Source organism: Pteronotus mesoamericanus, unplaced genomic scaffold (assembly GCF_021234165.1).
Source record: "Pteronotus mesoamericanus isolate MK-2021 breed Mesoamerican mustached bat unplaced genomic scaffold, CSHL_Meso_final contig_94, whole genome shotgun sequence".
NCBI classification, from domain to species: domain Eukaryota; kingdom Metazoa; phylum Chordata; class Mammalia; order Chiroptera; family Mormoopidae; genus Pteronotus; species Pteronotus mesoamericanus.
The window spans coordinates 7905302-7930277 of record NW_026555285.1 but is presented as its reverse complement, the minus strand read 5'-3'; the positions used below and the strand labels follow the sequence as shown (position 1 = coordinate 7930277).

The 24976-nt window shown below is 38.4% G+C and overlaps 1 protein-coding gene across 1 annotated transcript; it reads left to right on the top strand.

The window, feature by feature from the left end:
* Positions 1 to 17236: 17236 nt before the first annotated feature.
* Positions 17237 to 24533, top strand: FAM216B (family with sequence similarity 216 member B). The gene is made up of 4 exons (XM_054586621.1): positions 17237 to 17315; positions 18860 to 18963; positions 22497 to 22617; positions 24332 to 24533. Exons 2-4 carry the CDS (start codon positions 18868 to 18870, stop codon positions 24514 to 24516), a joined length of 402 nt encoding a protein of 133 aa, XP_054442596.1. The 5' UTR covers positions 17237 to 17315; positions 18860 to 18867; the 3' UTR covers positions 24517 to 24533.
* The last annotated feature ends 443 nt before the right edge of the window (positions 24534 to 24976 follow it).

Sequence of the window (24976 nt, the reverse complement as noted above, 5' to 3'; positions counted from 1 at the left end):
AGTAGGCTAGGCTAAGCTATGATATTTAATAGATTAGGTATATTGAATGCATTTTCTTCTTAACAGTATTTTCAATTTACAATGAGTTTATCTACAAATAATCCCATCATAAGTCCTCAAGCCAGTAATAGGGATTCTGGAAACATTTTTGTCAAAGGTTTTGAACCATTTTTATATTTGTTAAATCTCTTGATTAACTAATGGTACTCTCAGTTGTATTGTATGTTTCCCAATGTGGGTATGCTCCTGAACCTGTTTCTGTTATTGAATTACATGCTTCAATTAAATATTACATAGATTGATTACAAGAGTAATCAGCCAGCTGTTTGTCTTCATTGTTTTGGTTAAGAATTCTTCTACATCTGACTACCTAGGGGTCTTCTGAAAAATGGAACTATTGCAGAGCTTACACATATAATAAGAGGAATTATTGAAGGAACTATTTTTAATCTGGAGAGAAAATGAATTAGAGAGACAGAATTGTTAATTTCACACATATAAAGAACAATCCCATTTGAGGATAATTAAGTTCCTTCCACGAAAGTCCACTAGGATATTCTATAAATAGTTCTTAAAGACATTGAACAAAGTGTAATAAGGAAAACAAGATACAATAAGCAGAATAAAAGCCTTAGCTTCAGGTGGCTGACATTGACCTGTCCCAGAGTGTATCCTAAGAGATCCTAGAAACACTCACAATGACTAGCTACAGACAACGTCAGAGGAGCATCCAATTAGCATCACAAGTGGCATAGCCTAAGGAAGGTGTTGGCAGGAACCGGACACTGCGTAGGTGAATTCTACTTACCATAGTCAGCACTAGCACAACAACTCATACACTGTGGTCAGGGTCGGTCCTCACAGTCAGCCAGCCTATGGGTTGATCCCATGCATGAATGGGCCAACAGCAGTCAAAACTCAATCAGAACAGAAGGACCACACAAGGAATATTCCTGAAGCACCCAGTTCAGGTGATTAGATAGACTGTACCACTGGGTCCCAAAGGACACCTACTGCGTATGGCCACCCTACCAAGACTGGAAAGCATAACAGATCTACTTAATATATAGAAACAAACACAAAGAGGCAGCTCAAATGGAGAAAGAAAGAAACATGCCCTAAATGAAAGAACAGGAGAAATTTCTAGAAAAATAGCTAAATAAATAAAGGCAAGATATTTACTAGATATAGAGTTCAAAAAAATGGTTATAAGGATATTCAAGAACCTTAGTGAGAACTGTAACAAAGAGATAGCAAGCATAAAAATCAATATAGAAACCATAAAAGATAACCAGTCTGAAATGAAGTATATGCTAAAAGAATAAATAATAGGTTGGATGAAACAGAGGATCAAATAAGCAATTTGGAAGACAAAGTAGCAGAAAACAATCAAAGCAGTGAAAAGAGAAAAGAATTTTTAAAAAATGAGGATAGTTTACGGGACCTTTGGGACAACATGAAGTGTAAGAACATCTGCATAGTAAGGGTACCAAAAGGAAAAGAGAAAGAGCAAGGGATTGAGAATCTATTTGAAGAAATAATTACTGAAAACTTTCATAATCTAGTGAAGGAAAAAAAGCACACAAGTTCAGAAAGCACAGAGTCCCAAATGAGATGAACCTAAAGAGGCCCACACAAAGACACATCAAAATTAAAATGGCAAAGGTTAAAAACAAAGAGAGAAGCAAGAAACTGCAACCAAGACTACTTTATGCAGTAAGCTATCATTTAAAATTGAAGGAGAAATAAAGAGCTTCCCAGACAAAAATTTAAAAAAAAGCTAAAGGAGTTCATTACCACCAAACCAGTATTATAGTAAATGTTAAAGGGTCTTATTGAAGAAGAAGAAGAAGAAGAAGAAGAAGAAGAAGAAGAAGAAGAAGAAGAAGAAGAAGAAGAAGAAGAAGAAGAAGAAGAAGAAGAAGAAGGGGAAGGGGAAGGGGAAGGGGAAGGGGAAGGGGAAGGGGAAGGGGAAGGGGAGGAGGGGAGGGGAGGGGAGGAGGGAAGAGGGGGAGGAGGGGGAGGAGGGGAGGAGGGGGGAGGAGGGGGGAGGAGGAAGGGGGAAGTAGGAGGAGGCAGAGGAGGAGCCCTTGCTGGTGTGGCTCAGTGGATTGAGCACTAGCCTGCAGACTAGAGGGTTGCCAGTTCCATTCCCAGTCAGGGCACATGTCTGGGTTGCTGGTCAAGTCCCCAGTAGGGGGTGTTCAAGAGGCAACCACACATTGGTGTTTCCCCCTCTTTCTCCCTCCCTTCCCCTCTCTAAAAATGAATAAATAAAATATTTAAAAAATAAGAAAAAAGAGAACATAGTTTAAAAAATAAAAAGACAATAAATACATACATATCAATAATCAAGTTATTTATATATTTAAAATTTTATTAAATTTATTGGTATGACATTGTTAATAGGGTCATCTAGGTTTCAAGTGTACATTTCTATGATACAATGTTTGTATATTGCAATGTGTGCCTACCACCCAAAGTGAAACCATCTTCTGTCACCATATATTAGGGCACCCCCCTCCACTGGCCAATAATCATTTTAAATGTAAATGACTTAAATGCTCCAATCAAAAGACATAGGGTAGCTGAATGTCAGAAGCAAAAGACCCATATATATCCTGTCAACCAGGGACCCACATAAGAATGTGAGATACACTCGGACTAACAGTAGAGGGATGGAAAAAGATATTTCTTTCAAATATAAATGAAAAAAATGCTGGGGGAGAAATACTTATATCTGACAAAATAGACTTTAAAGTAAAGACTGTAGTAAAAGACAAAGAAGAACACCGAATAATGATAAAGGGATTAAAATAACAAATGTATATAACTCTTGTAAACATCTATGCACCCAGTATAGGAGCACCTTAATATATAATAGCAAATCTTGATAGACATAAAGGGAGAGATCAACAGCAATACAGTCCTCATAGGAAATGTTTCTTCCAGACAGAAAATCAACAAGGAGATGGAGGCCTTAAATGATACACTAGATCAGATGGATATAGTTGATATGCTCACAGGATTTCAGTCCTACGCAGCAGATTGTACATTTTTTTTCAAGTGCACATGGAACATTTTCTAAGATAGACCACATATTAGGACACAAAACAAGTCTCAATAATTTAGGAAGTTTGAAATCATATCAATTATCTTCTCTGACCATAATGTTATAAAACAAGAAATCTATTACAAGAAATAAACCAAAAAGACACAAAGACATGGAGGCTAAATAACATGTTACTAAACTATGAATGAGTTGACAATGAGGAATAAATCAAAAGATACCTTGACACAAATGAAAATGGTAACACAACAATCCAAAAATATATGCGATACAGTGAAACCAATTCTAAGAGAAAAATTCATAGCATTGCAGGACTATTTCAAGAAACAAGAGAAATCTCCAATAAACAATCAAACTTTAGACCTAAGAGAGCTAGAAAAAAACCCCAAAGCCCAAAGTGAGTAAAAGGAAGGAAATAATAAAGACAAGAGAAAAAATAAAAGAAATAGAGTCCAAACAATATAAAATATCAATGAAATCAAAAGGTGTTTTTTTTTAAAAGATAAACACGTTTAAAAATCTTTTACAAAACCTTTCAAGAAAAAAAGGGAGAGGATCCAGGTAGAAAAGAATAGAAATAATAACTGATACCACAGAGATACAAAGGAAAAATATGAAAATATTGTGAACAACTAAGTGCCAAAAGATCGAGCAATCTGGATGAAATGGATAAAGTCCTAGAAATATATGATCTTTCAAAACTGAATCAGGAAGAATAAAAAAATCTGAATAGACTAGTTATAACTAATAAAATAGACCCAGTAATCACAAAAGTCTCAACAAACAGAAATCCTGGACCAGATGGCTTCATAGGTGAGTTTTACCTAACACTCAAAGAACAACTAACCTCTGCCCTTCTCAAACTACACCAAAAAATTCAAGAGGAGGGAAAACTCCCAAGCTCTTTTTACAAGGCCAACATTATCTGAATTCCAAAACTAGATAAAGACAATACAAAGAAAGAAAATTGTAGGCCAATATCCCTGATGAACGCAGGTGCTAAAATCCTCAACAAAATATTAGCAAACCAGATGCAGCAACACATTAGATTATACACCAGAATCAAGTGGGATTTATCACAGGGATGCAAGGTTGATACAATATCTGCAAATCAATAAATGCGTTTTACCACATAAACAACATGAAGGATAAAAAAACACATGATCATATCAATAGATGCAAAAAAGCATTTGATAAAATCCAGCACTAATTTATGATTAAAAAACTCTCAGCAAAGGGGCATAGAAGGAATATACCTCAACATAAAAAAGGACATATGTGACAAATCCACAGCCAACATCTAACTCAACAGACAGAAACTAAAAGCATTCCTTTTAAGGTCAGAAACAAAACAAGGATGTCCACTTTCACCATTCTTACTCAACATAGCAGTGGAAATCCTAGTCACAGCAATCAAACAGGGAGAAGAAACAAAAGGCATCCAAATTGGAAAGGAAGAAGTAGGACTCTCATTATCTGTAGATGATATGATACTGTACATATAAAACCCTAAGATTCTACCAAAAAAAACCCTATTAGAATGGGTAAATGAATTCAGTGAAGTACTGGTATATAAAATAAATATCTAAAATCAATTGTATTTTTATATACCAATAATCAACTATCAGAAAGGAAAGCTAAGAAACAATCCTGTTCACAATTGCATCAAAAATCAATACCTTGCAATCAATTTAACCAAGACTTAAAAGTTCGGTGCTCAGAAAATTATAAGGCACTGAAGAAAGAAATTGAAGAAGATACAAATAAATGAAAGCATATACTGTGTTCATGGGTAGAAAGAATTAACACCATTAAGATGTCCATACTACCCAAAGCATTATGTAGATTGTACACAAATTCTATCAAGATACCAATGATAATATTTCACAAAACTGGACCAAATTCTCCAAAAATTTATATGAAACTATAAAAGACCCTGAATAACCTCATCAATCTTGAGGAAAATTAAAAAAAAATTGGATGAATCACTCTACCTGGTATTAAAGGTAGTGTAGTGTAGTAAACTATACTACAAGGCTATAGTAATACAAACTGCATGGTACTTGCATAAAAACAGACATATAGATTAATGGAACAGAATATAAAGCCCAGATATAAACCCACACCTTTATGGTCAATTAATATTGACAAAGGAGGCAAGAACATACAATGGGGTAAAGACAGTTTATTCAGTAAATGATGTGGGAAAAACTGAACAGAAAAATGCAAAAAAAAAATGAAGCTAGACCAGCTTCTTACACCATAATCACAAATAAACTCAAAATGGATTAAAGACTTAAATATAAGACCCAAAACCATAAAAATCTTAGAAGAAAACATATGCAGCAAAATCTCTGATATTTCTTGTAGCAGTATTTTTTTTAGATTCATCTCCTCAGACAAGGGAAATAAAAGAAAAACTAAACAAATAAGATTACATTGAACTAAAAAGTTTTTGCACAGCAAAGGAAACCATCAATAAAATGAAAAGACATCCCACTGAATGGGAGAACATATTCATCAATGATACATCTGGTAAAGGGTTAATATTCAAAATTTATAAAGAGCTTATAAAACTCCACACCAAAAAAATCTAATTAAAAAAATGGCAAAAGACATGAATAGACACTTCTTCAAAGAAGACATACAGTTGGTCAATCAAAAGAAGATGCTCAATGTCACTAGTCACCAGAGATGTAAATTAAAACCATAATGAGATATCACCTCACACTTCTCAGAATGGCTATCATCAATAAACCAACAAAAAGTCCTAGTGAGAACGTGGAGAAAAGGGAACCCTGGTGCACTGATGGTGGGAATACCGATTTGTGCGGCCACTGTTGGGGGCTGATGAAAAAGATGAAGGGATTAAGGGAAAAAAACCTTGTAGACACAGACAACAGTATGGTGATTACCAGAGGCAAAGGGATGGGGGGATGGGGAGTGGGGAAGGGTAAAGGGGGAGTAAATGGTAATGGTAGGAGGCTTGACTTTGAGTGGCGAACAATACAATATAACAGCCAATACAATATACAGTTGATATATTATAGAATTTTACACTTGAAGCCTATATAATTGTATTAACCAATGTCACACCAATAAATTCAATAAAAATAAAATAAAATACTAGTGTATTCATTTTGTTAAAGCCTTAGTTTCAGACAAACTTAGACTTAAATTGTGGCTCTACCTTGTATATTATTGCATATAAATTGTTGGGTTACTTCTCAAAGCCTCAATTTTTTTCTTCATAGAACTATTAAATAACATTATCCCAGAGCATTATTAAAATAAATAAAATAGTGTATCTTAATTTCCTAGCACAGTTTCTCACACATATTAGACACATAATAAATAGTAGTTCTTTTCCTCATCTTGTTTCCTGTCTTGGAGATGTAAAGCATAAAAAGACAATTATCTGTTCAAATGCACTACATCTTAATTTTTTGATAGCTTAAGGGGTAAATAGAACTATATATAAATCCCTTCTGGATGAAATTCCCACCTTGTGGAAGACCCTGTTGAACTGTTCTTTATCCATCTAAAGCCACTTACCTCTTTCTTTCTGGAGAGCAGCCCTTCACATTTAAGATTGGATTAGCATCCTTTGGCTTCCAGGTAAATCCAGTCCTTTTGTGGCAGATTGTATCACCTTTTAGCAAATACTTACTCAGTTTCCATGAGCTCCCTGAAAAGAGTATCTTTTTTTGGCCCATTGATTTTGTATTTGGAAGGTAGCAGGAGTAAAAGTGTGTCAATTCCAAGCTTAGCCTTGCCTCTCTGGAAGCTTCTGACCTTGGCCACAATGAGACAAGCCCTTGGGTAGCTCAGGACTCATATGGAGGAGAGATACATGAAGCACCTTTCTTGGCTGACCTGCCAATTTTCAGCCTATAGCAGGGCCATCCCAGCTGATCTAAAGATGCATAAGATAGAAGTAAATGTGTATTACTGTATGTCCCCGAGTTGATATGTAGTTGTTCAGCAGTAATAGCAACAACTGACTGATATACCTGGCTTATGAAATATTAGTTCAAATCCCCTGAGCAACTTCTGGGAGAGAGTTTTCCTCTCTGATAAGGAAAGGGTGCATGAAGATAAACTCTTGGCTTAGTGACACATCTTGACTTTGATTGAAGTAGCTAGCTTATGAGCATGAGAGGGTCAAGAAAATCACAGATACCAGCCAGGAATCACTGATCCAGTACAACCACCATCTTGCTTTACTTCTTGTAAAGTGACAAGAATAAATTCTATTCATTTAAACCACAGGTTTTCGTTTTTTTTTGCATCTCTGTTACATGCAGCTGAATGCATCCTAGATGATGCATTATCAGCATTGAAACCTAGAATGACTTAACTCTAAGGTTTTAGTTTTTATAACGTAAGTTAACATATTTGACAATTCCAATTATTATTTCTGGTTAGTGACTAGATCTTACATATTATATTGTTATTTGTGATTTCACTGGTTCATTTAGTCAGCATAACCTGCTAATTCACCTGATATCCAAGTATTTAGGGTGTTCTTCCAGAGAACTAAAGTCCCCATAACCATATTGATTGGTACAGAGATTCATTTTACTCAGAGAATCTTCTTTAAATTATTTCATGTGTAGCAGAAGTTGCTTCTTGAACTATTTTCGTTTGTCCATCCTCCATGAGTTCCCATTACTCTTCCTGTCTCCTTACCACATCTGGGCCAAAGAAATACAAAAGTGAGATCCCTATGCAAAAGGGAAGAGGAGGTGAGACAAGCCCTTTCCTTTGATTCTTCATTTCATAGATGAACTGGTATCACTAAAAGCACAGGTGCTGAAGAGAGAATTCCTGAATTCAGCTTATAGTTCTACCACTTCCCAGTAGTGGGAATATGTGTAGATTGTTTAACCTCTTTTTGCCTCCACTTCCTTGCAGGCCAAACAGAGAGAGGCATAGTATGTGCCTCATAGTATTGTTGAAGTTGCATTCTAATCCATTATCTAGTGGTAAAGGGCATTTTTATTGAATCCCCTTTAAAGAAATCAGAATACATATGGAAAGTGTTTTCATCGCAGGGACCCGAGCTTAAGATCCATACCCTCTGTGAATTTGGAAATGATTGAGCAGCTTTGAGGACCAGTAGGACAGGCTTGTTAGACATCTGTTTGAGTGGAGTCTTCCTAGGAACATTGTTAGAAGGTCAGTGAGTTTGTATCTTGCTAATATCCTGCTTGACTAATGACTAATACTCTTCTTCAGAATTATGACCATAAATCTTTGAGAGACTGAAGCCTCATCTTGCTTAACCAGTATTTCAGATGGGAATAAACATACCCTAAAGACAGAAGGATTCAAGATACATAAATTTGTCTGTGGATAATAGCTGCATAGGAGGGATAATTTTTTTATTAAAGCAATGTGTTGTTTGGTTTTCTTTTAGCTCCAGAGACCAAAGGGAGAAATCACAGGTAACCATGGGTTTGATTCCTGGCTCTACTGCTTACTAGCTACCCATAGCATCTGTTTTTAGAAGACCATTGTTAATGCCTAATAAAAAATACTTTTCTTTTAAATTCTTGCAATTTTAAAAAATATCCTGGCCTCAAGTCTGGAATTGTATGTGAACTCCCAGTGTATCTATTTTAGTTCCTTTTGATGTCTTACCTCTTTGTTCCATAGAGTTTATGTGGATTGTAGAGTCACAGTTAGACTGCTGGACATTTCCTTTTTGGGTAGTATTTCATTTTAGATTTTTTGAAATCCTGAACGTTTTTGAAATCTCTTTTTCCAAAGTCCTTAGCATATACAAGGGTGGACAAAAGTACGTTTACTGTTGTGAGTAGTATGTGAAACACAGAGTTTATTCTTCTATTATTATTTATCAATTATTATATTATTTTTCATATGAACAACTGTAAAGCTCCTTTTGCCCACCCTTGTAGATGACCATATCCAGCTTTCTCTTTCCTGTTAATCACAGCTTCTATGTGTCCAAAGTAGTTTCTACTTACTGAAAGTGGCTCTTAGAGACCAAATTGGGGCTCTAATTCTTCTCATTTTTGAGACTTGTGATCTTTAAGATATTGGTATATGGGACAACTTGTGTCTTAGGATTTTGGAGAAATAGGACTATCTGTGAAGAAATTGGAGGAAAAAACAATAATAGAAAATTAATCAACACCTAGTCTATCAAACAAGATTGAGTCCAGTGGGCTATGTAGCTCTATGAGAAAGCAGAGTCCAACAAAGACTGTGTAAGATGATGAGTGGAGACACTCAAGGGTCTGTGTGATAAACTGCAGTACAGAGTGGGAAAGGGACACTTGCTTCACTTCATTGTTGTCCCCTGAGGCCCACTGAGAGCCTGGAGAGTCAAGGGCTGTGCATGGCGGTCTCATCCCCACAAAGAGTTCTGAAGCAAAGGGGATCCTGGAGAAGCAACAGGAGCAGAAAGATATGAGCAGATAATTTCCCTTTTGGGCTCATGTGTTTTTTTTGTGTTTGATGTTGATGTTTTTGTTTTTTAATTTTAGTTTTCAATTACAGTTTACACTCGATATTATTTTGTATTAGTTTCAGGTATACAGCATAATGGTTATATAATAATATACTTTACAAAGTTCTCCTTGATATTTTCAGTACCCATCAGGCACCATACATAGTTATTATATTGACTATATTCCCTATACTGTACTTTACACTCCCATGGCTATTGTGTAACTGCCAACCTGTACCTCTCAATCCCTTCTTTTTATTGTGCTCATGATTTTCAAGGGAAGTATTCATCTCCATGAGGTACCAGTAATACTCTGCTTCTTGTTCTAAAGGTTGGATTATTCGAATTTTGGTTTAACTTCATCTTGGATTACAATCTTGGATCCCTCTTCCTCACATGCTGAGGTCACATTTACTCTGCTAGTCTATGAATACATTTTATTACCCATGTTTTAAGTACTGGCTTGTACTCAAACCAAGGTCTCAAGCATTGTATCCTATTGCTTTACCAGTGTTTCAACTGTGAAATAGCATGTGCCTCTTCTTGCTCTCTATATATGAGTCTGTCTCTGTTTTGCTTGTTGTTTTTTTTTGTTTTTCTTGGTCATTAGATTCCTCATGAGAGTGAAATCATATGGTTTTTGCTTTCCTCTGACTGGCTTATTTACTTAGCATAATGTTCTCTAGATCTATCCACATTGTCACAAAGGGTAAAATTTTCTTTTTTACAGCCAAGTAGTATTCCATTTTGTAAATGTCCCTTAGTTGTTTTATCTATTCATTTACTGATGGGCACTTGAGCTGCTTCCATATCTTGGTGATTATATACAACACTGCAATGAACATAGGGGTTCTTATGTTCTTTCAGATTAGTGTTTTGGGTTCCTTTGGATATATTCCCAGAAGTAGGATTGCTGGGTCAAAAGGAGGATCTATTTTTCATTTTTTGAGATTTAGATGAAAGACCACTACTTTCAACAGTGGCCACACCAATCTAAATTCCCACCAACAGTGCACAAGGGTTCCACTTTCTCCACATATTGCCAGCCCTTATTGTTTGTTTATTTATTAATGGTAGCAGTGCTGACAGGCATGAGGAGATATCTCTTTGTGATTTTAATATGTGTTTCTCAGATGACTGGTGATGTTGAGCATCTTCTCATATGTCTATTGGTAATATGTATATCCTTTTTGGAGAAGTACCTATTCATGTCTTTTGCCCTGAATTTTTAATTGGATGTCTTCAGATTTTGTGTGTGTGTGTGTGTGTGTGTGTGTGTGTGTGTGTGTGTGTGTTGAGTTTTATAAGTTCTTTTTAAATTTTGGATATGAAACCTGTCTCAGATGTATTGGCAAATATGTTCTCCTGTTCTGTGGATTGCCTTTTTATTTTGTTGATGGCTTCTTTTGCTGTACAAAATCTTTTAGTTTGATGTAGTTCCCATTTCTTTATTTTTTCTTTTGTTCCCCTTGCCTGCAGCAGTATATCAGAGAAAATATTACTATGAGCAATGTCCCAGATTTTATGGCCTATGTTATCTTCCAGGAATTTTGTGGGTTTGTGGCTAATATTTAAGTCTTTAATCCATTTGAATTTCTTCTTGTGTGTGGTGTAAGAAGGTGGTCTAGTTTCATTTTTCAGCACATACCTGTCCAATTTTCCCAACACCATTTATTAAATAAACCATCTTTAGCCCATTATATGTGCTTGCTCTTCTGTCAAATATTGACTATAAAGATGTGGGTTTATTTCTGGGCTCTCTATTCTGTTCCATTGATTTATGTGTCTGTTTTTATTCCATCACCATGCTGTTTTGGTTACTATGGCCTTAGAGTATATTTTGATACTAGGTAGAGTGATTCCTTCAACTTTGTTCTTTCTCAAGATCACTGCTGCAATGCAGGACCTTTTGTTTTGTGGTTCCTTGTAAACTTTTGGAATATTTCTTCTAGTTCTGTGAAATGCATCACTGTAATCTTGATGGGAATTACATTGAACCTGTAGATTGCTTTGAGTAGCATGTACATTTCAATGATGTTAATTCTTCCTATCTTTGAACATGGTATATACTTCCACTTATTTGTATTTTATTCAATTACTTACTTCAAAGTCTTATAATTTTTCAAGTACTGGTATTTTACATCCTTGGTTAACTATATTCCTAGATATTTTATGTTTAATTTTTTTATTCAGTTGTAAATGGGATGCTTTTCTCAGTTTCCCTTTCTGATAGTTCATTATGGGTGTATAAAAATGAAACTGATTTTGGATATTAATTTTCCTACTACTTTGCTGAATCTATTTATTAGTTTCAGTAGTTTCTAGGTAGAATCTTTAGGGTTCTCTCTGTACAGTATCATGTCATCTGCAAATAATGACAATTTTACTTCTTCCTTTCCAACTTGGATGCCTTTAGTTTTCTCCTGAGGCTAGGACTTCCACTACTATGTTGGATAAAAGTGATGAAAGTGGACATCTCTGCCTTTTGCCTATCTGAAGGGAAACACTTGTAGATTTTGCTCCTTTGTATGGTGGCTGTAGTTTTGTAATATATGGCTTTTTCTGTGTGCAGGCAAGGTCCCAATATTCCTGCTTTGCTGAGAGTTTATTATCTCTCATTATTATTATTTTATTATTATTATTATTATTATTATTTTATTATTATTATTATTATATCTTATTATTATTATTATAAATGGGTGATAGATTTCATCAAGTGATCTTTCTGCATCTACTGATATGTTCATATAATTTTTATCCTTCATTTTGTTTACATGCTGTATCATGTTAATTGATTTGCAGATATTGTACCAACGTTGCATCCCAGGAATAAATCTCACTTCATCACAGTGTATGATCTTTTTAATTTATTGATGGATTCGGTTTGCTAATATTTTGTTGAGTATTGTTGCATCTATGTTCACCGGGGATAATGGCTTATAATTTTCTTTCTTTGTAGTGACTTTATCTGGTTTTAGTATTAGGATAATGCTAGCATGGTAAGATGAGCTTGGGAGTTTTCCCTCCTGTTAAAATTTTTGGAATAGTCCTGACTGGCTTCTGGATGTGGGGTCACACTTAACAGAGGTCTCTACCTCAAGATTATCGACACACTTAGTAAAAGGACTTCATTTTTAACCTATGAACTCTAATCCATCTGGAATTTCCCCTTGAAATAATCCAAATGCTCTTTCAGATAAAAACAAAATACGTGAGTGGTCACAAAAAGGTACTTATTGTAAGATTCCATTGATAGGCTAGTTACTGAATAGGTAAAGGAACAGAGACTGAAAACAGATCAAGGGTAGCCAGGGACAGGAGGAGTATGCAGTGAGTACTTCTGGTGCAGGGTTTCCGTGTGGGGTGAAGGAGCATCCGGCAACTAGACAGTGGTGGTGATGCTTGCACAGCATCGTGAATGTACGTCATGCTCAGGAACGGCACAAATTTAAAATACAGACTATAACTTTTATTCATTATTTAAAATGAATTACACCATGGAAAAATGAAGGATAAAAAATATAAAAGAATACAAGAAAAAACCCAAAAGAGCCCCAAATAATAAAATTAAAATTAAAAAAAAAAAGAATCACTCCATGGAGAAAAGAAAAACAACAATGAAAACAAATAAAAGCAGTAAGTCAAAGAGTGAGGGTAAAACAAATTCAGCAGGTTCAACAGGTGGCTCTCGCTGGCCCTGATGCATTTTCCAGAGGCAGCTCCTCCTCTGTGGCAGGAACCGGACAGGTCTGAGGGAGGGCTCTGCAGGCAGGTCAGGAGATGCTGCACGGGCCAGCCTTGTCTCCAGAGCGGCAGCTGGAGCAGCCTCTGGAGGTGACACGGCCGCTGGAGGCGGACACCCCTCCAGGTCTGGAGCGGCCTCCTGGTCTGCCCCTGCCTCGAGCTCCTCGGGATGGACGACAGGTGTTGCAGCGGCAGCCGGCTCTGCATCCTGGGCTCGTGCTGGAGATGTGAGAGGAGAAAAGATCGCCCACACGCCTGCATTTCCATGTGCCCTCCAATGACAGAACACAACCAGAGCCCAGGACAGACCCTGGGACGTCCCACTGCGGGGCAGTCCAGCACACGGTGGTCTGAGGCCAGTCTTTGCTCCTGGCCAGCCTGGCGGGAGCTCCCTGTGTGTCTGGCACGGACCCCTCCCGATAAGCTTCTATGTGCCTCCGCTTCCATGCCCCCCTCTCTTCCCCCACCTTCTCACCCTTGGGCTCTGCCTCCTGGGCTCCAGGTCATCCGGCCCTGTGCGTTCAGCCAGGGCACCGTGCTCCAGGCTGCAGTCGAAAACGGTGAGCTGCCTGTGGAGGCCGGGCGACTTCAGTGGCGGTGGCCTTCGCTGGCCGCCTTCCAGCCCTCGTTCCCCAGACCCCCAGTCACCTTGGGCCTGCTCTGGCCCTTGGACCTTCTGCTCCCGGATTTGGCCCAGACCTACGTCTGCACAGACCTCCCCACAGGAGAAACGAGATTCACCTCAAGGGCTCGGGATAAACCACAGGCAGAGGATGCCATGCACAATCCACGCCTTGATCTGGGGTGTGAACTTGACCTGCCGACCAGGTTGCTGTCCCTGCCCGCCTCAGCCTGTTACTACTCGGGCACACCCTTCCCACATGAACCCCCTTCCACATGCACACACACCCACATGCACACTCACAAATAGGATGGACATAAGGCTGCTCAGGTGGGATCAGAGGGGTGGCCTGGCCTGAACAAATCTACCCCGGGCTAGGCTGTGCTACCTCTGTGTCCCGCTGTGAAAATAGCCACAGGTGTCTGGGATGAGTGCGCATTTAATGGAAGCCATGGCAAAACATGTTATCACCGCTGCCACCCTCGGGACAGGGCCAGACAACATGAAAAAGTTCCCAGTCGGGTGTCATAGTCTCCAGCTAAATGAGCCTGGTAGGGGCAGTTTTAAAATATGGTTGCCTGGTTACCAAGGTTGCAAGTTCTATTAGGCTCTATTGTCAGGTAGTGAGGTCACTGGTCAGTCTAGCTCAGTGTAGTGAGGTCACTGCCTGGGTTCCCTACCCCAAGCTTCTCCTCAGACGAGAGAAGTGACTTCATTTTTTTTTTTTCTGCACAGTATTTTTTATTGTATTTTTTCCATTACCATTCATCCCCTTAAACCTCCCTTCCCACAATTACCACACTGTTGTCCATGTCTATGAGTCTTTTTTCCTTTTTGCTTGGTCCCTCCATGCTCTAACTCATTGGTACCCAACCTTTTTGCACCAGGGAGCTGATTCTTGGAAGACAATTTTTCCATGGACCCAGGAAAGTGTGTAGTGGGGCAGACAGGAGGCGAAGTTCAACTACCCTTGCTCACTTCAGCCCGCCCCTCACCTGCTGCTGTGTGGCCCAGTTTCTAACAGGCCACTAACTGGTAATAGTCCATGGCCTTGGGGTTGGGGGTCCCTGCTCTATAGCAGCAAGTTTCCACCAGAATGTTGCAAGAATTTTTAAAACATGCAGTACCTATTTAGTCAGGGGCACTGATGTCTTTTCCCTTAGATTATCAATTTAAAAAATGACAACTGCCAACACAACAATAGCTACCCAGCGTGAATGAATCAAATTCTATCTACTCTTTGTCAGATCGGCAAAAAAATATTTTTGATGTGCCACAGAATTTTAGTAATTGGTTTATGTTTGCCATGAGATGAAAAGTTTAAAAATTGCTTCTCTATAGTAATTAGATGATAGGTGTTTCTATTCTTTTTTTTTTTTTTTTGGCAGTCAGTTTTAAATTATTTTGAAAAATATTGCTTCTCTTTATGAAAACAATTTCTTTTGTCCAAAACTGATGATATACCTTGTTTTATCATATTAAACCTTAAGATATTGTCCAAAAATGCATATCTCATTCTTTGACACTATCTCTAGAGCTAAGTTTTTTTTTTGTCTTTTCTTATAAAATTCCAAATATCAATGTTATAGGAAAACATTAACTGTGTATTTAGTCCGTCAGCCTTCTGCCTGACCTCACAGGTGCTGTGCAGATCTTGGCTGATGGTATCCTCATGCGTTGGACAATGTCCATTATCTCTCAGCTTTGTATTTAACCTTCTTTTTGCCACAGCAGTAGGAAGACTGCGAAATACATTTTGCAAAATCCCTGCTCAGCTGTCGTCCAATGGGAGGTAGGAAATGGAAACTTGGATTCAAAGAGACGCCATTTTCGTGGTTTCTGCTTGCAGCTGGGGGCAGCAGCAATAGCAGCAAGCACATCAGCAACAGCAGCAGCAGGGCCGTGACAGTGGTGTCACAATGGTAACGTGAGCAGATCTGGAAAGAACTCCGCTGGTGCCTGGGGGCGGGTCCTGAGGTGCTGCTCGGGCAGCAGTGTCCCAGTGGAAGCAGCCTCAGGTGCAAGTGTTTGTGGACTCTGGGTGAAATTATTCTCCCTTTTGTCTTTCAGCCCTAGGTGCGATCACCTTTGAGTGTAATTGCCAGTCTTTGGATCAGCTAACCTTTCTTGTTTTGCTCCTCTAGCCCATTCTGATACTTTTGTAACAGAGTCCTTATATCCAGTTCCCTGTCTGTGGGGAACACCTAGATCTGTTTCTGTTTTTCCAATCTGGCGGGACTAATAATGCACAGTGTTATGAGTCAGCATGTGTGGGCAACAGTCAGCTTATGTGGTATGCTCCAGAAGGCATTTCATCATATCCTGGAAAAACATTCAACGAAGAACATCAACTCTGCATTCAACTTTGCTTTGTCTCTAAATAGAGACTCACCCAATTCCCAGATCCAGTGAGAGGTTTTCTGGTATTCGCTGGCATTTATAGACTCTTGTTTGTGCTATGTTATTCCCCCAGAAGATTTGCATTTAAATAATTGAAAAAAGGCAAACTGTGTGTATCTGTTGAGTCCTTTCTTTCTCCTTTAAGCTATACAATTCCTAACTCTTATTGCCCTGTGTTTTCCTTCCTTTAAGCCTTCCACGAATTTTTAATTTGTGGTTTTCTTTTGATATTTTTCTTCTGTTTTCTCTAAGAACTTTTCATCTTTGCAGATAAAGCTAGCATGCAGACAGAGGATTCTCAAGAAAGAAAGGAAGTCTGTAGTAATAAGGCAAGCTCTGAAGAAGGGATAAGATTGCTCTCAAGAATCAGGTTAAAACGTGAGACGTATGCGATGACATCAGTGTGGCAAGAACCTTGTGCCACAGGTTCATTATCATCATATGTAACCTCTATCCAAGACTAAATATGGAAAATATCATACTCCGCAAAATTAAGAAAAGAACATTATCTTGAACTATGTTACAATCCCACAGTTTTATCACAGTCAAATTGATGCCTGTACCTTTATATTTAGGTTCTTTCATCATTCTGAGCAATGGGGATGGGGGCTACTGACTCCAAATCTGGGAACTATTCATGTAATGGCCTGTTGTCCCAATGGATTATTTTACCTTTAACACTCAGCCTCTCTATTTCCATGTACTTTCCTCTCTTATGTCTGTACATAACACAGATATGATAAATTTAGAAGCTGACAGTTGATTGCATACAATCTGGAAGAAATAAAAAAGATTAAACTGTGCAGTTGAATGCAGTCCAGAAGCAGGAAAAGGCATGAGGCCAAATTCTCCCAGCTCTTTGTTTAATCACATGATGTTGCTTGGATATCAGCTTATCAACAGATTGAATTTTCACCCCCACCACTGCAAGAGGAGACCATGCAAAAAAATTCATGGAATATGAATGCAAGCTTTTAAAAAGGAAAATACTACAATATAGGGTAAGTTTCTTTTAAGCAAACATGGCTTTTTGTTTCATATAAGTTATTTTGTAGTTTTTCCTCCCAAATTATCTTCACAAGCATTTTAATAAGACCGTATTAGGTACAGGCCACTTGAATAGGTAAGATAGATTTTCTCAGCACATATAAATTGTTGCCATGAGAGATATCACTTTCTTATGTTATTTAAGGAGAGAAGAAATCTTTCCAGCTTTAAAGAATATTTATGCTCAGCACTACAGATCTGGAAAATGGGAGAAGGGATATTGAGATGATCTGAGTACAGGTTTGAGTATAACCTTCTGTTACAGAGACATTAAAAGAGTATATCTTGGTCGGTATGGTTTCTGGAGTGCATGTTGAAGGAAAACAGTATTAAATATTTATACTTTATAAGTTCATATCATGAAAACAGGGTACATGGAAATGTTGACTGACATTTCCCTAACATATTTCTCCTTTGGAATATCTGAGCCTGAGCTCTGTGAACTCAGAACCATGTACTGAGTTCACATGTTAAAATATTTCTTAGTGTACGTTCGTGTGTGCGCGTGTATGCATACGTGTGCGTGAGCATAGAATAGAGGAGAAAGGGAACCGGTATAAAGTGAGAGCGTTCTCTGTTCACAGTCTCAGTCCATCCAACAGCCTGATAACATAAGCGCTGATGCCAAGAGCAAAATTGTGAATAGAGGGGAAAAGGCTTGGGGTTTCCATTCTGTGGCTCACAAACTTATCCTTCTTTGCATGTTAACTGTTAATGTTTTAATTATTATATACATCTCAGATCCTAAATCTTTAATTACATGGAAAGAAGACTTACTCATAAGCAGGTATGACTTCATTTTGTATCTTTGTCAGGCAAGTGGCAAAAAATGTTGCGAGAGTTAATAGTTGCTTTTTGGTATGAAGCTATAAAATTGCAAATCTAAATGTGTAAGAAATGGAGAACGATGTAAAAATATACTATACTGCTATTAAAAATCATATTTCAAAGGATATTTAATGCTCTGGAAAAGTATACAATATGTAGACTATGATCTCCCTTCTCTAAAATCACACACAATGTACACAGAAAAATTAATAAAAAGAAATCAATCAAATGCTAACAATAGTTATGGAAAGTTAGATTATGGTTGCAGTTATTTTATTCACTTTTTAATTTTTTGGGGGGTTTCCATAATGATACCTATTCATTTTAGAATTAGAGAAGATAGTAAGTATTGTTAAAAATTTTCAAGTAGCAACTGTTGTGTCCTGGTATGGCCCTACAACCCATGCCTTCCAACCACAGTGTGAAGCAGAGAGACAGGGCGCTGCCTTATTCGTCCCATCAAAAAAGGATGAGGACGGGAAAGCGCAGAACAAAGCAGTGTGGTGGGGCCCACTTACTTAGAAACATGAGAAAATGTTTTATTCCTTGAATAAATCACATTTATTTATTTGTTTATTTACTTGCTTACTTATTTACTTAGGTGCCTTCCCAAAATTTGTTGAACAAAATGCAATTTTATGCTATGCTTTGTTGTTCCTTGGAGGTACAGGATAAATTATGGGAGAAAAACAGAAAAGACAACAAAAGCTTCAGAATATTCTGCAGATTCCTTGCATTCGAGTCCCTCCCTCTGCTGACAGGTCATTACTGAAGGTACAGCATATTATTCACAGATGAAGAGACCTTGTCTGTGTTTCCTTCAACGCTTGAGGAACTTTCCTGTCTTTGTTTACCCAACATTAGTGAAAACATTGGGCCCAGTGCAGGCCCTCCGTGCTCGCTCGGTGACAGCGTGTGTGAGAGAGTAAATGAGTGTGATGATCTAACCCTGCGCCCACACCAATGATGGGCAACTCGATGACTGACCGCACTCAGGCTCCCTGCTACGGAGCTGTTAGCTCCTTTCAGTCAAAATTAGTTAACGTCATTCTCATAAATACTGTTTGTAAAAATTTCAGTTCTCCTCCATCCCCTCAAGGAGGAATAAGTAACTGAATACAAATTATTAGAAATGTTACTGTTACTCTTTATTTTGGAAGTTGACAGTTCTACTAAGGAAAAGAAGTAGTCTTTTTGTTCTTATTCTATAAAACCATAACTTTTATGGTTTTATCTTACATAATGGAAACTACCGTTGCATTTTGGAGCTCTGCTCTTGAAATTGGCTTGGAATTTTCACATTATATTTTTGTCAGTCATTTGAAAGGGCTTAATTAGGAAATCATTTTCTTCAAGTATATTATCTTTTAAAACATGTAATTCAAAAACTGTTAAGCTGAAATGTTGTCTCAAATTGTGAAGTACTTGGCTTGCTGTTTTCACTCTGTATATATTTTTGGAGTAAATTTAAGATCTCTAGACTTAAAAAAAACAAAACAAAACTGGCTCATGTATTTCAACTCCAAACAAAACTTCTAACAGATAAAAGTCACTTTTATAAATAATTATTTTAAGTTTAGATTTATTACATGGTTATCAAGTAGTTTTAAAATTCTGTCATTGTTTTGAATTTTTTGGCTTGGGATAAACTTATTTTATCTTTATTTTTCCAGAATGTTGATACCACTGTCTCAGTTTCCCTATTTGCATATAATTAACACGTAAGAAATATTAGCTATATACAATAGCAATTGAAGTCCAGACCCCCTTTTTTAACTTTATTTTTATTGTTGGCAGTATTACATAGTCCCCATTCCCCCCGTGCCCCCCCAACTTTGCTCACCTCCATCCAGTCCCCACTCCCCCCTTCCCTCTGGCCATCACCGCACTGCTGTCCGTGTCTATGGGTTATATGTATATGTTCTTTGGCTAATCCCTTTGTTACCAGGCAGGGTCTGGGCCAGAGTGGGTCTTCCTTGAGCCCAGTAGTATTGTGTGGGTTCTTGACTTTGTGTAGGAAAGATTTCACAAGATTAGTCCAGTTTATTTTTAGAGTATGTTTATTGAAGCTGGGGACAGTGAAACAGGAAGGGCTTAAGGTAGAAAAAGAAACAGGAGAGAGACTAGGTGGTGCTGCTTTGGATCTCTAAGAAATCAAAGTCACAGTAAAAGAAGTGAGCTTCCTGGGAAGTCAGAGAAAAAGGGGTCCTTAGAGACAGGTTCAGGGAGTAAGCCAGGTGAGCTGCCACGGCCCATTTCTCCCCTGGTTGCAAGTCTCCTTGGATCCCTTAGAGTGGGAGATACAGGCCCATGGGGGAAGAAATGAGGTAAGAGAAAGGTGCTGGGTGCTCCAGGGAGGGAAAGTATGATGTGGATTCTTTGTCTTGAGGCTTTTTATCTTTCTTTGGAAGCAGCTGGAATTTTAGGGGAGATCGCAGGGGAGGGCCTTAACAGAATATTCATTAGCTTTCTGGGTGTGTCCTTCAACATGTTGATTCATCAAAATGTGTGTATAGAGGGGTTTGGGTTAATTTTTTGGTTAGTTTTATTTTTGAAAAGCATCACTGAGAAGGGACCAGGACCGAGGCTGTTCTGCCCTGGGACAGTCTGGAATGTGTAAACCATTTGCTCCTAAGAGTCCTTGGTTAAGGGAGATAAAACCTCATGATTCATTAGCTGGCTGTAAATTGCTCAAATTGTTAGGCCTTGTTTAATTATTTTGTCTCAGCTTCCCTTATTCCACTTGTCGAGGAATTTCCCTAGTTTCCCGCCGCCCTGCCTCACCTTCACCTTCTTTCATCCAGCCCCATCTTCCTTTTCCCCTCTGACAGCTGTCAGTCTGTTCTCTGTGTCCAAGCCTCTGTTTCTATTTTGTGTCAGTTTATTTTGTTCATTAGATTCCGCATGCAAGTGAAGTCATATGGTATTTGTCTTTCTCTGGCTGGAAGCGCAGGCCCTTTTTGTTTCTCCCTAGCATAGATGAGAGCCTTCTAAATGGTCTCCACACCGATGGCCCATCTTCCTGTAAACTCATTCTCCACGATCTTTCTAGAATACAAATCTGGTCAGCCTAAATGTGTAACATTTTGGGCTGGATAATTCTTTGTTGTAAGAACTGGATGCTGTCTCATGCATTGTAGGATGTTCAGCAGCATCCTTGGCCTCTGCCTGCCAAAAACCAGTAGCATCCCTCCTCCCTCTCACCATTCGTGACAACTAAAAATGTCCCCAGACATTGCCAAATGTGTCTTGAGGGTCAAAATCACAGCTGTTGAGAACCGCTGCTTTAAATAAAGACCTTCAGTGGTGCCTCATAAAAAAGGGTAATCTTTACATTCTTACCATGGCATAAAAGGTTTCCATGATCTTCCCCTGTCTAATGCTACAGCTTTTCCCGGCTCAGACTCCATATTCTGGGTAAAGGAAAAAAAAAATCTCCTTCCCAATATATCCAGATATGTTGTGCCTCATAAGAAAAATTGTACCACTTTCTATCTCTAATTAGCCCTTTTTTTCCTTCTGCTCTGTGGCTCTCCAGTCCTAGTGTACCTGTATCAGAATCACCTGGAGGACTTCTTAAAGCCCAGAGTGCTGACCCCCACCCAGGTTGTTGATTGCGTAGGCCTGGGGTAGCGCCTGAGAATTTGCATTTAAAGCAAGTACCATGTGATGCCTATTAGAGCCAGTATTCTAGTCCCTTTAGGGACTTCCTCTTCACCCCTTAGTCTAGATGTGTTGATCATCTTATTTAGGGAGTTTCCTTAACTGCGCAGGCAGGTTATTTTCCTCCTGGTGAACCCTTACACATTACCCATCTGTTCATCTACCTACCTTCCTTGCCTACTGGCAACTTTCAGTGGAAATTTCTCTTTTACCCACCCAGAGGCCTGTTATATTCAGGACCTGAGTAGATTCTTACAGCCTGCCTTCCTCAACAAGGACTCTAACAGGTCAATAAAAGCTAAAAAGTCCTTGGATCTCCCTCAGCCGAATACTTTCACCTACTTACCTAGAATCTTTTATTTAGACATTTTACCTTTACATAGGCCAGTGAAAGATTGTTTAAGTGTATTGAGGAAGGCAACTACCCAATTGCTGTTTTCCAATTGTCATATATATATATTTTGTGTATGTATAGAGGTATACACATACACAATATAGTGTATATATTATATATGGAGAGAGAAGGCAAGAAAGAGAAAGAGAGAGAAGCATCTTACTTCAGGGGAAGTCAGCTTGGAATACATGACACTCTTAACGCCATCAACTCCACCAACTCATCAAAATCACCTGCTGTGCTCTGACAGGACCTAACTCGAGGTCAGCAGCGCTATTTTTACAGCATCATGAGGATTTACAACTCCAGGCCCCAGTGGGAGGCCCTGCAGACCCGTTATATTCACAGCCTTCAGCACCAGCAGCTACTTGGTGAGTTTAACTACCTTACCTGGATCAAGCACTTCAGGAAGGGGCTTGTGCACTGCAGCCAGAAGCCATTTCCTGATAAAAATTCAAGTACAATGGCCTCTGCCAACTGTTTCATGAATGTGGTTGGCAGGCCAAGTTTAAAAATAATTACCCCCTATAACAGAAAGAAAGGTTTTATGGGTAAATTAAGAGGGTTTAAAGAAATTGGAGGGTGGATTGTTGTAAGATATCAACAACTCTGAGATTTACAAGAACCTGATGTAGTAGGAACATTCATGGCCTCAAGCAGATGGTCTAAGCTCAAACCGCAGCTCGGCCCCTTGCTGATAGCATAAACTCAGAGATGTAGTTTACTCACAACAGGAATATTTGTATTGTTGAGCATTTACCGTGTTCCAGATATTGTGCTTGGAGCTGTACGTGTACTTTCTTATTTCTCCCCAGATTACAGTTGTGGGAGGCGTAGCTCAAGCAGGTCATATAACCTGATCAAGATTACACAGATAGTAAATGTCAGGTAGGACCATCACCTGCAAAGATCATGTATTTTTGTTCCCATGATCCACTATCTCTCTTCTATGAACCTCATGGGATTTTAGGAAGCAAAAATGAAATAGTGGTTCTGAAAGACTTTCATGGGTCATAAGCAACAACCGATAGAAAGATACAATTGTTGTTAAATCTCTTTTCTTCTAAAAAAATGTTTTCGGTCTTCAGCTCCTCTCTATTATACTTTTCTCCCAACTTCCATGGAGCTATATTTATTTATTATTTTTTTTCCTAAACTACTCACTTGGAACTAGCACATCCACTTAACTGTTGTTTCCGTATTTGAACAAAAGGAAAATATGTTTTCTGCAAGTGATTTAATAACAAAAACAATCACAGTAGTTATCTCTTATTAAGTCTTTGTAGGTGTCAGCTGCTATTCTAAGTACTTTGCTTGTATCATCATATTAAAAAGCAAATGTGTCTACATGGTAGATGCCTTTATAACCCACATTTTACATAAGAGAGAATTGAGACATGGATTAAGTTAAATAACTTGACCAAGGTCATGTATCTAGTAAATGGCAGAGCCAGGATTCAGCTGGTCCCAATGATTGAAGTGTTGCAGAAGCATCATCTGGTAGCTTTGTTTGCAGAATAAAATGGCTTAGAAGCCAATGAACTTAGAAGCAGAATAGTCAATGTTTAGTGCACATAAAATCCACCTGTGTATGTTATTAAAGTATAGATTTCCAGGCCTAAAGTTTTGAGTTTCTGATTCAAAGTTTTTCGGAGTGGAATCAGATATCTGCATTTTTAAAAAGCATCATTAAAAGTGGTCTTAGTCAGATAATTGTGTAGGTGATCTGTAGACCGCACTTTAACAACACAGAGAGACTGAATATATCTGCTTCTGGTCTGAAGAAAGTTTTGATACCAGTAAGCAATTCACATGAAGATTCTTCATGGCTCAAGTCCCTCTCCAAATGATCTGTCATGTTAAACGATGACTATGTATTTATTAATTTACTGAATGATAAATGCAAAAAAAGAAATATACTTTCTTTCTTCAAAAAACCATAAAAATCTGGGTGTGCTAAACACAATTGTTTTCACCCTACAAAGTAGAAGAAATTTTGTGAATCTGTGAATATTTACAGTGTTGTTTGCTTGTTTCTTTTGTAAAACTGTTGACCTTAAAGTTTCTCTCTTTTCTTTTCTCTAGGCTATATCACTCAGCAGGAGACCTTGGCTTGTACCGCTATACTTAGAGATTCCACCAAGAAAGCCTCCGCCAAGGAAGCTCCACAAAGAACCATCCCCCGGAGGGCCTCCGCTATGACAAGAACATGGCTGCCAGCACTGCCTGTGTCTGTGGTTCGACCCAGAGCCAAAAGTGCAAGACTCTGATCCCTGAGGAGCCAAGACTTTGCACAAGGTCTGAAACAGGCAGTTTGCTCAGGTACCCCTGGCATCTAGTGAGTGCTTAGTGTATATTTGTTGAATGAGCATAAATAAATCTTCTAATAAAAACCACACAACTACAAATAATTTTTCTCCCATGCACATAAATTCTACCAGCAAAAACACATTGAGAGGTTTAAGAGCAGTGAAGCTGAGTAAATAAGCCCTTTACTCGAAGTATCTATAGAGTAAAATGACTTTTGATGCTTTCAAAGTAAAAGCTTCCTTTGAATTAGAACCTCCTAGAGAAGTCCCAAGAACAGTGAAAAGGGAAATGTTACCAGAGGGTGCCAGGTCCTCTACCACTGGGTGGCCACCCCTGAAAAGCTACCCATTGCACATATTGAAAATACCCCAAACAACACGGAGTTAACACTGAGCATTCAGGGTTCCTGGAGCCATTTCT

What these genes read in the sequence shown, in the direction of transcription:
- FAM216B (XM_054586621.1), top strand. Translation starts at nt 18,868, where the DNA reads ATGGGAGAAAAACAGAAAAGACAACAAAAGCTTCAGAATATTCTGCAG. An exon ending in CTGACAGGTCATTACTGAAG is followed by an intron (nt 18,964 to 22,496) that starts GTACAGCATATT and finishes GTGCTCTGACAG; the next exon opens with GACCTAACTCGAGGTCAGCA. An exon ending in TCAGCACCAGCAGCTACTTG is followed by an intron (nt 22,618 to 24,331) that starts GTGAGTTTAACT and finishes TCTTTTCTCTAG; the next exon opens with GCTATATCACTCAGCAGGAG.